Here is a 12214-nt window from a genome sequence, read left to right as displayed (position 1 = left end):
TACTAGATGTTCTATCTGCAAGTACATTTCCATGCTTATGTTTTCCCCAGTGTATATATAATTAAGTGCACAAACTTTATGTGCCTAAAAATAAAAATGGACAAAAATAGGCACAGCATTTCAATACACTGTTTCCTGTGTGTTTACTGCTGTAATGGCAATATTTTCATCAACACCATTTTCTGTGAATGTATGTCGATAAACATTTCAGACAAACAGGGATTAACACTGAATTGAACTTCTCCTGACTTTCATTGCTGCAGATTCTGCTGTTTTGTTTGTTTTTGGATTGTATCTGGTCTCTTGTCCCCTGTGATATCCCTTTCCTGCCACCTCTGTATTCTGCAACCTCAGTGGACCAATGTGACAGTCAAAGCTCTGTCATTGAAAGATAGGCAGTAATGATAACAGAAGTTTTCAAAAGTTGAGGCTGCATTAATACAGAACAAATATTTGCACAGATAAAGAGATTTAACTGGCTGAACAAGATGATCTGGAACGCACCTTTGTGACAGTGTGAATAGTAGGTGTGGGAGTAGGGCAGAAAAGCAGTTCAGATTCTTTTGTTCTTCACCTTTTTTCAACCTGATCTACTATCAAATCTTTTACAGTTATGAGCTGAACGATTCTCTTTATGACCTGCAATTATTAGCAAATTCTGAAAGGCTTTCAAAGTCCTTTGTTTTTGTTTAAATGTTAAGCAACATTGATCTTGCTTGTGAAATGCATTCAGTCATTCACAGTGCTTAGCATCTTTTTAACTTGTCATTCCTTTCAGAGTGTCTTGCTGGGGGACTTTTTTTTCTCAGTATTTTCCCACTTCTCTTAAAAGCTCCACTGTCATATGTTACATGCTAACAGCTGTAGTTTGGTCTTACTGCCCGAACTGAAGCAGTTGGGTTGTATGACAGGAGTCCCTAAACCCAAGGTGGTAGCCTAGGTTTTCCCCCTGTTATTCTTTGGTATGCTCTGATTTGTAAGCTTTAGGAATTAGCAGAATTCCTTGCTAAAATATGCTTTCCTGTAGGAGGTGAACATAAGTGTGTGTATAGTCTTAAAGAAATGAATATAGTGTGTTTAGATAGATATAATAATTAATCGGCTTTTGCCCACTTACTGCTAATTTTCTTTCTTTCTAAAGCCTATGAATTTTCTTTCTCTAATAAGATGCTTAAAGAATCAAGAATTTTTCTTTAATTAACATTTGATGCACCTTGCTGCTTCGTGCACGTTGATTTGCTAAATTAGTGTAAGAAGGACCCATGTTTTATTCCATTTCTCTGTGAAATGTCATGCATTCCACTGGATTTGTGTCAGTAAATAAGCTTGCAAACAAGTCGCTTCTGCATGGTAATCCTATGGATATGTGCATAGAATAGTGCACACAGGGCATTGTAAACATGAAATGCAAGAATGGGATGAGGGTTCTGTGTGCTTATTTCATTTGATGATTTTTGTTTGAAGAAAGCTTCATTTCTTTGCTAAGGTAGTAGAGAAATAGAATTGACTGGATAGATTAAATAACATTTGGGTACACCAAGACTCCAGAAAGCTGTGTATGTATTGTCCAGCATTTGTTTTGCCAATCTAATTGGGATATCAGAGCAATAGGGTTTTTTGCATAATCAGGCTGTGCTTAACAGCTTCCTGAGCTGGGAGCAATTCTGGCTCCCAGAAGCCCAATACGATTTTTGGTGTCTTATCGATGTCCGGTTTAGCTGGACACTCGTACAGTGCAGCGTGTAGAGCTTTCTGCTAGAACATCTGTTAAACCATATGTCTTGGCACCTGGTTCAGATGGCGATAACTGCAGCACTAATGAGTCCATCCATCATTGCTGAGCTTTGCATTAACATAGCATTGGATTAGGGAAAGCGGCTTGTTCTGACTTTGCAGTCAGATGTGTTTTGCCACGGTCTGCGGTGATACCATTTGCCTTGGCGAATATGAAATTCAAAGGGGCACCGGCTGCATGCATTTAAAGGTTTAATGTGCGCCTTGTAATCCTGGGCAGATTTGCCATCTGAGCAGTGGTGAGCGGGCCAATCTGTCAGCAATAGCTGTGGGTGCTGGCTAACCGCCCTCCACTCGGGCTGCCAAGGCTGGCGCGGCAGCCCCGCGCTCGCCCGTGGAGAGACTCGTCAGCGCTAATACGGTCTGATGCAGCCCTTCTCTCTGCCAGAGGAAAGTGTCTTTCCTCATGGAATAACAGATAATTAAAGCAATTGCCTGAGAGTAATAATTGAAAAAGTGAAATTAAACAGCATTATGGAAAATAAAATGCAAATTGCTCTAAAAACAATGGAGTCGGGCTGACCTCCCAGCGGTACCAACTGTTACTGGAGGGATGAGCGAGCGTCTGTTCGGGCTCAAACAACTGGCTGCATCCTGCTCCCTTTGTAGAGGAAATTGCCATAATCCTCAATGCCCTGTTCACCAGAATCTTGGGTTTTGGTGCTGATTGCCACAGAATGGGATGTGACATTTAGCATTAATTTTTCTTGCTAGGTACTGCATATATGCTCTCTTTAACGAGACTTTGGACTGGGCACATGCAGATGGTATCCTGTGATGATGCATTGTGGATGAGCAACATAATATTCCAGGAATTTAGATTAGAAAGGCTATGTAAGAATTCATGCCTCTGGCAAAGGGTTAAGGGACAAAACAATGACTATTTTGTTTTGCCTTCTGGAAGGGCTATTTCCTCTCAAAGGAGAGAAGTTATGCAACAGAAATTCTTTATTCCTGCTGTTCCCAGGTGAAGACATGGATTAGTATTCAGAAGGAGAGTTGGAGTGTGGGCTGTGTATCTTAGAAGTAAACCATTTAGCTAACCTAACAGTGAATGCTGCGAGGCTTGCTTTTGGTCTTGGAAAAAATGCATTTCTAATAGGAGAGTCACATCCAATTTAACTTTGTTTTACATTGTTTGCATGTTGCTTTCTACGAGTTTTCTAACGTAACTTTGCCTTTTGAGTTACCATTGCATTTTGATACAGTTAATTAACTGGTTAAGATACCCTTTCTTTAGTTTGATGATAAAACATTTGCTGTTACAGTGCACCTGCCTATTCACCATGTTCATTGATGTTTTTTGCTGCTTTGCACAAATTTTATGATCCCTGAAAGTTAAGGAGAGCTGAGTACACTCTGGAAGTTAGAAAAGCTTTGCTATTTTGCTTTTTTATTCAGTGCTGCCTAGAGAGACTTCAGAGAAGATGCCTTGCTAGCATCTGCAGGGTTTCAGCCGTGGAACTGTGATGGAGAGTTTTGATCCCCTTTTTTGTTTTGGTCAACTGTCAAGTTTGATGCTTTTTGGTTTTGAACTGAAATAAGTCAGTCAGGCATGCTTGCCCTAAGGAGGAGTGGGAGCTATGATGTTGTGTGGAGGCTGCAGGAAGAGAGAAGGCCTATGGCTCTGGTTTCACTCTTCTCCCTGGGTGGCAGTGGATGAGCCTCTGGGGAGGCAGAAGACTTTTTTGGATTATCAGCATCATCTGCCTAAAGCAAGTACTAATTTGCACAGCAAACTGGGCTGTTTGGGCCAAACCTTCTGTCCTCAGCCAGTAAAATCTTGGTCTAGTCTACATCATCTTACCTTTATCTTGATTACTGGCAGTGACTAAGCAAGATATAAGTTCTTTTTTTTGCTTTGCTTGAGGCTTGCACAGAAACTTCACTTTCCTCATTTGTTTCATATTGGTTGCTTTCACTTAGAGAAAAGATGTTTTTGAAAGGAAGACACAGTATAGGGAGGCATAGAGTACTTTTTTGCAATGACTTGTCTCTTCTACCTTCACTTTCACCACATCATGTTTATGGTCTGTGATAGACATTCTGGTTTTCCAAAGCCTTTTTTCAAAGTTGTAGGAAAAGCTGCCTTGAATTGATCTATTAGGCTCCTTGTAAATTACTTGACTTGTAGTTTATTCCTTATCACACACTCCTGACTCAGACATGGTTATAAAGAATATTCAACCCATGAAAGTTACAGTATTCCTAACTAGTTTGTTTCACAAAAGCTTTTTTCCCTCCTCTATTCACCTCTGATGCTATCCATGTCATTTAACCCTGGATGAACCATTCTCCCTCTCTCATGCCTCACTGTATCAGCTTCATGGATAAATGTGGCAGTTTCCCTTAGATGCCCGGTCATCCTAGGTTTCAGCAACATGAAATACTGTAATCCTCCTGGTCTTAATTTAATTCTGCCCCAGTTAGCTAAGTCCTCTGGTCTGCATAGCTACCAGTCATTAAGTTTACACAGCAGCCTTTGGAGCTGCCCTCCCTGTAGGCCTTCCCTGGGGTCCTGTGGTGGCTGGAGCATCTGGTGCAGGGGACTGTGCTGCTGATTGTGGCCTCAGTGGTGGCTCCTTCCCCTCCTGCCATGTTTTACTTTACAGGTAGAACAGCTGCAGTGGAAGTTTGGTTTTTCTGTGTTGTCCTGGGAGTCACTTCTCAGTCAATGGCTGAATCACCCATGTAGATGAGACACCTGAAGTAAAGGTGATGTTTACAAAAAGATATAAATTCCTTGGCCATTCTGTCCTGTGACTCTTGTCTGTCACTGGCTGCATTCAGGTTGTCTTCTCTTTAGTGGTGTGATGTGTGGCAGGTAACCTAACACCCCAGGCCTGAGCTTCCTCAAATAGCTACAGGACTTAATGAATTACAGAAGAATAAGAAAAGCTGGTAGACTTGGATGCTTTTAGAAAAGGGTAAAATTGTCTACTGGGAAATTTTTGAGGAGCTGTTGTGTGGTATGTTGGCCCTCAGTGGTGAATTTTGTGCAATTTTTTCCTTCATCGTCTTCTAACTAACCAGATTTTTTTTTATTTCGTGCTGCAGCATATACACTGCAGTTCAGTGTGTACTGCTTGAAGTGATATAGACCTTAAATCACTGCGTCTGGAATCCATACTTTTGTGAATTATGCGTTTTTGGTTGTGTTTTGTTTTTTTTGCTTTTTTTAAATCAAGAGCACTGCATTCAACAACCAAAGCTTTCTAAAAATTCCTTTCTTTTTTTTTTTTTTAATATACATTCTTTTGGTATATTCAACATGTGTTTAATTAGGCTCGAATTAAGAGGCTTTAGCATACTTAGAAAAAATTAGTGTTGCTTTTATTTGTCTGGTAGCATGGCCAGGGACATGGTAGTATGAATTTTGCTAGGTTGCCTCTGGTGGGTTTTATTATAATAAAATAAATTAGAAGAGCCACCTCTAAAGGGCCAGATGGCTCTCAATCAGCTTATTTCATCAGAGCCCTTGATTTCTTCAGTAGGAGGGTCAGTGCAGCATGATAGAAATTTGAGCTGCTTCAAAGGGGGCAAGTTTGAGTAGCAGCAGTGCATGATACCCAGGCTTTTACAGTAATCATGGATTTTCCTGTACTGCAGTGCAGCATGCAGGATAAAGCTTGGCTTGTCACATTTGTTCATGATCTTCAGTGTATGTTTGCATGGGAAAAGTGGTGCAGCTTTTCTTGCTAATGAAGAATGCACAGTTCGTTGGAAAGTAGAATCTTATTCTGGTTTCCTATGCCCGTAGGAGACTAAGAAGTTAAAGCAAGTCTACTGATTTTCTACTTAAAATATTTAATGCTTCCCCTTAATAATCAATCAAACAAAATAAATTGCTAGCTCACCACCTTTTATTCTAAGAACATGGGATTATTTAGGCATCTTATTTTAGCTCTATTTCTAATTCATTATCTGCTTGAAAAAAAAATTTCTTAGTCTAAATTTTGGACTTCTAAATAAAATTGGAAAATTATTCCCACTGTATTCGGTAATTAAATGTTTTGTGGGGGAGAAAGATTAAAATTTTATTTATAATTTCCCACAATAAATATATGTCATGCTTTATGATGTTCCTAGTAATTTAATAAATTTCAAAATACCAAGAATACAGTAAAACATTTGTTTAAAAGAAGAAAATATGATAGTAATAATAATAATTTAGAAATGTTTTGGATTTTTCTCCATTTGGAAATTGTCTTAAATGTTCTAGAAGAGTATGTGTGTCTGTGGAAAAGTGACAGGTGCAAATAAAGTAAAATTTAAATGCTATAGTTATTTGTGTTTTCTACTCCACTCACTTTTTTTTTCTATTTTATTTTTCTAATTTTTAAAAAACATGATCTGGCAGAGATCATGCATTATTTCTGGCATTCAAACTATTCCACAGGCAATCTTCTTTCTTTTTCTTCCCCCATGTAAACACACATTTCTCCCTCTACATAAGGAGTAAACCCAGGAATGTTTGGAACGTGTTGTTTACAAATGCCCCTTTTCTCAAGGCAGCAGAGGTTTAATGCCCTGGGCTCTGGGGGCATCTTTCCAGCCCTTGTGCTGCTGCTGCAGTTCTGATTGCAGCTTTGGGGACGGGGCTGCTCAGACAAACTGTGGATTTCTGCCCTGCCTGCCACATTTCCCTTGCCCTCTCCTCTGCTCCCGGTGGCCGTGCAGTGAATCCGATCATCGCAGGCTAATCCCTTTGGTGATGATAATACATGGGGAGGGAGCGTGTGCTCATGAAGGTTTTTCACATTCCAGGTTTGTTTGGGTTTTTTTTTTTTTTTTGCATGAGCACAGGAGGGAAGGTGAGGAGGGAGCGAGTGCAGGGCAGCTGCTGGGCAGTGCTGCCAGAGTACCGTGGGTGTCACTGCAGCCAAGTGTTGACATCTTCTGATCTCTGGGGGCATCCAGGCCCCCACCCGAGAGGGCAGCCAGAGCTGACTGTAATCATTAGTGGAAGAGTGGACTTATTTTAGGGCGTTTGCAGTAAGGAAGGGGTGGGGATGTGCAAGGTTGAACTGTCCAGGCTTATAAAAATCACTGGTGTGAAAAAACAGGAAAATTTAGAGGGAACATCACTGCAGACAGGTGTCTCATTGCTATTTAAATAAAATAAAAGCAAAACTCACCACTTTTCAACCTGAAATGTTGAAGGAGAAAGGCTGATAAGTTTTTAATTTGTATAAGATATGCACTTAAATTCTACCAATTAAATAAGATATAGGAGTTTGGATTATTTTGGCTTCACTCAGGTCCTAAAAGATCCACTAATATTGCATTTCATATTTATTTAGATGCTTGATTTTTTTCATGAGGCACAAGAGAGATATTTAAGACTAATTGTTAATTTACCTAAGATTGTTTTTAAGCTGTGTAGGCTTTGCTGTTGACTTTATTTAAAATATAGATGATCTAATTTCATTGCCTGAAAAAAGTTTAATAAAATCTTGTTCCTATCAAATTAAAAATAACCTCGAAGTCAGAGCAATTTATTTAAGATTGTAATTTTAAATGGCTGAAATACCAGAATTAAGGAGGTTTTTTCAGAGGCTAATATTTCTTTTAATCAAGTGTTTGTAGAGAGTAGTTCTTTGTGAAGCCCAGAGTTATTTTCACAAAAGAGGAGAACTGCCTGGTGGTGACCTCTCTTAAATGAGCAATTCAGGGTTATCAAATCAGACAGCAAGAGACTGGAGGAACCAAGGATTGTACAGGGTACAGCCATTACCCATTAGTATAACTCCACATTAATTTTAAATTGAATTTTTAAAACTTAATTGAGCAGCATTTTCAAGCTCTGTTCAGTGTGAGCAAGACATAAATTGAAACAGTATGTACCAGGAACCCTTAATAAGCAGAGAGCACTGCTGCCTTTCTTTCCTCTCCTTTAAAATCAGTAGTAATGCTCTGACATTAAAAAGAAGAATTTAATTAAGAGATCGTGACAGTGCATCTGAACTCTGACTGGCTAATGGGTTACCAGTGTAAGGGCGATGCACTGAAATGAATGGAGGCTTTTTTCTTTAACATTCATTCTTAGATGAGAACTCTCTTCTGTTTGAACTTTTCGTCATTTTAATGATGGAGAAATATTCTAATGGATAATCTGTACGTGAAGAAAGACTTTGAAAATGTAGTTGTGCAGTTGGATTCCCAAGAAGAAAATTCTAATACAGAGAAATTAGAGCAACTGCTCCAAGTCTTGTAAGATAACATGGTAGGAAATCACTGATATAAATAAAAAAGAAAATCTGAGGTGTTGTTCTAGAACTGTAAACCTTGTCAAATTTTATTTTAATTAATTTCTCTGAAAGTGCATTAATATTTCATTTTAAGTAGAAGCCAATTTCATTTTTGTTTCTCAACTTGAAGCATGCAGATGAGCTTAAGTAAGCAAGTTCTGAGCTTCAGAGTGTAAATTATTTTATATAATGTAGGTTGGATGTGCTTCTCTGCTGCAGAGTAATGTTTGGCATTCCAATTTAAAGCACTGGACTTATTGAAACTGAGTCCTTAATTTTAGAAAACTCCCTAATATGTATTTTCCTTTCATAGCAGAACAAGAACGACTGCATTACATGGTTTACTTGTCAAGTCTGCTATCATATAAGGTTTAAAGATACACCTTTGGTTTATTGTTGGCTGCTTGGTATTTTTTGACAATCAATATGGCAAGTTTGTGTTTAGTGGTGGAGTTTGACTTCCTTCTGCTGGGTGGATATGATGTGGCAAGGCCATCAGGGCATGGGACAAGCCTGAGAGGAAGAATGTATCATGAAGTTTATTTTGGTTACTTCAAGGCACTAGATCCAAGGTTTATATTATTATTTCTGACAGTCCAAACCTTTGATTGATACTGGAGAGGGGGCCAGGGGCAAGGTGGGGAGTGGGATGGGGAGTGCAAGGCCTGAAAATCCTTCTTTCAAGCTTAGTATTTTCTATCAAAAGAAGCCAGCTAGCTGGAGGAGATGGTGCACCTCCCACAAAATAATTTTACTGTTGTTTAAGCACAACTGAAATAAAAAGTCCTTAACATTATCCCTCATTTGCTTGATATTGGAATTTAATAATTTCATTGATTCCTGAAGTTCAATAAGGACTTTCATGTGTAGGAGTATTTGCAGGCATCAGAAAACTTTCATATTTTTTTTCCAAATAGGAGCTGAGGATGGAGCCTGTGTCTGTCACATGTGACTTGGCTGCACCACAGTTGGTCCAGGTGTCCTAGAGCCCAACATCCATTGCTTTTACCCTGGGAGCACCCTCTCAGACACCACCCCTGATAACCAGGCTCGTTTTAGGGAGAAGCAATGAGAGTACCTTTTGGAAATGTCCTATGTGCCATTTTGTTTTGGAAATCTTTTTTGCTCTTGGTGTCTTGTGGCTCTTTCTGACCCAGCCCTGCAGACAGAGTTCACACCTGAGGAACTGGCAGAGAGGGTGTCTGGGTGAGGGAAACTGGATGGTGTCTTCCTGCAGTGAGAAAATCACACCAATAAACCTGCAGTTGGTAAAGATAATGGCGTGGTCTTCCTACTGGAATATGAGGGACTGAAATTTGCCTGCTTGGTATAAATGGAATTAATCTGTTTAAACATGTTAATAGTTAGAGTGAATGCTTATTTCAGTGGTGATGGACCCCTGGTTAATCTACCACAAAACTGTTTAAAGCAACTAACCCATGCTAGGATGACAGAGGATAGATGTAAAATGAAGGGTCTGAGTGTTATGAAGTACTCCTGCCTGTGACAGGAGGCTGGCTGATATACACATGAACCATTAAATCATCTCCTTTTTCTGCCCTTGGTGTTTTGCCACAGGCTTTCAGGTTATTAAATTCTGTGGCTCAGCAGCAGTTCTTTTGGTGTTAGAAAGCTTGGAGTTTAAAACCTCAATGAAGTTTCTCATTCCAAGGGTTGATTAGAGCTAAAAACATCCACAGAGGTCACGCTTTGCTATGTGTTGAGCAGAATGGGTGGTTGCAAGTAAATGCTGCCCTCTTTCCAGGGAGTGAGCAATGCTGAGTGCTCAGAAACTGTATCTTGGTCAGGAAATAGCATGCAGTTGATCCATGGAGAGAGCAGTGACATTGTTTGCTCTCTTTGTGCAGGTTTCTGGGTGTTTCTTAATGCTGACTTTTGGTGGAGAGTCTTGTTTTTCAACTGAAATCAAAATTGAGCATTTAATGTGAATGGTAATAAGGAAAAAGGATCCCACAAGAGCTCAAACTGTTTCTATCTTACTGACCTGTCACCTTGCCCTGCAGCTCCAGACAGATTAAATTTTTCAGTGATTTGTGGTAGCTGTGCTTTTTTTAAGAACTCTCTAAGCTCCTTCCTTTAAATGAGATTTGTGTTATTCCTCTTTAGTGCCTTCCTGCCCTGCACTTATTTCAGCTAGCTTTAGATGGATATGTGGTGCTTAGTATAACAAAGCTAAAATTTTAGAAGGTATTGAACTTGGACAGATAAAAGGTAGCATTAAAAAGGAGCCATCAGTTGGTTGGTGAAAAAGAGCTGTTGCAGACCTTTGAAATCCCTCAATGCCAGGTTTGTTTAAATATATCTTACAATACACCCAGTGTATATGTTGTAAATCTGCTCCAAGTTGAATGAATTTTCTTAGGAGCACAACTGCTACTGCTGGGCTGTCCTAGGATGATTCCAGCTATAAGGTAGCTGCAGTTAAGAGTGTCATGGTCATTTTTGGTGCCAGCACAAAATCCTGATGGTACTCTTCACTGCCAAGCTTGGTTTTTAAATGCTATTGAGTACTGCTTGTTATGTGACTTCAGTACTGAGCTCCTCTACCATGGAAATGCACGGTAGCGAGGTCTGAATGCATTTGGGTTGAGATTTTATTTTCTGTGTCTTTTTTGTATCATGATAATGATAAATGTCTTTTATATCTTTTGAGTTAACTCTACTTTGGTTACTCTTATTTTCAGAGAAGAAATGGGGAAGATATTCCAGTTGCACAGACTAAAAATATCAATCACAGAAGATTTGCAGCTACCTTTAAGTTGCAAGAGGTGACAAAAACCGACCAGGATTTGTACCGCTGTGTAACTCAGTCAGAGAGAGGATCCGGAGTCTCAAACTTTGCTCAACTTATTGTTCGAGGTAAAGTTTTATTTGTTTTCATTTTATCCAGTTAAATGCTTTTAATGCCAATGCTTTCTGCTTACACTTTTTATTTAGTTTACATATGCCTTGATCTGAAATGACCATGTGAAGATAGCTCTGTGAAACTGTCATAAGATGAAAGATTGCTTTGCAAAGCTCCTTACAATTGCTTTCCACAGAATGCACCAGGGTAAAACCCTGATCCCACAGTGTGTGGAATGTGCCTGCATGCTTTTCTGGAAATGCTATTTGTTGAATTTAAGGTGCAAATCAGATTCCACCTATACATAGTTAACATTCTCTTTTAAAATCTGTTGCCTTGAGCACACTGTGGTAGAGCAAATAATACATTCTTCTGTTACCTGGGAGACAGGTAGAAAAAAAGAGTTGTAAACTTTCACCTACCCAAGGACTGGGAGCATTGTGGAACTCTTCTGTGATTATTTCCAATACAGAAGTAAAAGGAAAAAAAAGAAAACTTGCTTTTCCCACTTGAAATATTTTTTGGTTGAAATTAATTCAAAAGCCTGCTGGAATGCAACCATAGCTTGTTTGTGGAGTGATCGAGTTGGTGATTTTTTTATTTTTGCATTTTATGATCTGGAAACATGCAACCTTGACTGGGAAAGGATATGGTTGAACATAGGAGTTCAGTTTTCACTTCAAAATTGTGTGCTCTGTGGCCTGGAATAAGCTATTACACCATTTCTTACCTAATTATGTTGGCTCCAAACCTGCTTGTTTCATTCTTAGTTGTGATGAGGTTTACAGTTTTTTAACTGGGAAAGAGAAGTGGTCTAAAAAAATATTTGTGGGGCTGTGCTTGGTGGAGGAGCTGTTTTGGCCAGGTAGGTGCAGGGGTCTGACACACAGTGGGCTGTTTTCTTGGTTCTTTGGTGAAGCAAGGGGCTGTTTGCTCAGTTTGGCACCTTGTAGTCAGACACTGCATCTGGAATGGGGACAGGGCAAGCAAGTTTGTCCTCAGCATGTAGAAATAAAAGCAGTGCAGGAAATGCCCTGACCTATTTTTTATCTGGTATTTGCTGGCAGAGGTATTTTCCCTGGGAGACCAGTTGATTGAGGTCAACCAGGTTTTATGGCTGCTATAAAACATCAATAAAAATGGCTCTTGCTGACTATACAAAGATTTAGACAACATGTTAAGAGCTTCTTTTTCTTCTGTTAGATGCACCTTTTGTCTAGCAAACTGCAAGGTGGTCTTCATCCTAATAAATTGAAATTAGTTCTATCGAAGCATGAAAATAGACTTTTGTTGTTAGAAAGGC

At 39.4% G+C, this 12214-nt stretch overlaps 1 protein-coding gene across 4 annotated transcripts in view; it reads left to right on the top strand.

The window, feature by feature from the left end:
- Positions 1–12214, top strand: part of PTPRK (protein tyrosine phosphatase receptor type K) — a 374772-nt gene that overhangs the window by 175575 nt on the left and 186983 nt on the right. For all 4 annotated transcript variants that reach the window (XM_079332191.1, XM_079332189.1, XM_079332188.1 and 1 more), the window contains exon 6: positions 10751–10925. In XM_079332191.1, coding sequence (XP_079188317.1) covers positions 10751–10925 — 175 coding nt within the window. The remainder of the gene's footprint in view (positions 1–10750; positions 10926–12214) is intronic.

This window comes from Erithacus rubecula (genome assembly GCF_903797595.1).
Source record: "Erithacus rubecula genome assembly, chromosome: 2".
Lineage (NCBI taxonomy): Eukaryota > Metazoa > Chordata > Aves > Passeriformes > Muscicapidae > Erithacus > Erithacus rubecula.
Note: the sequence above shows the minus strand (reverse complement) of the source record. Positions and strands in the feature narration are given on the sequence as shown.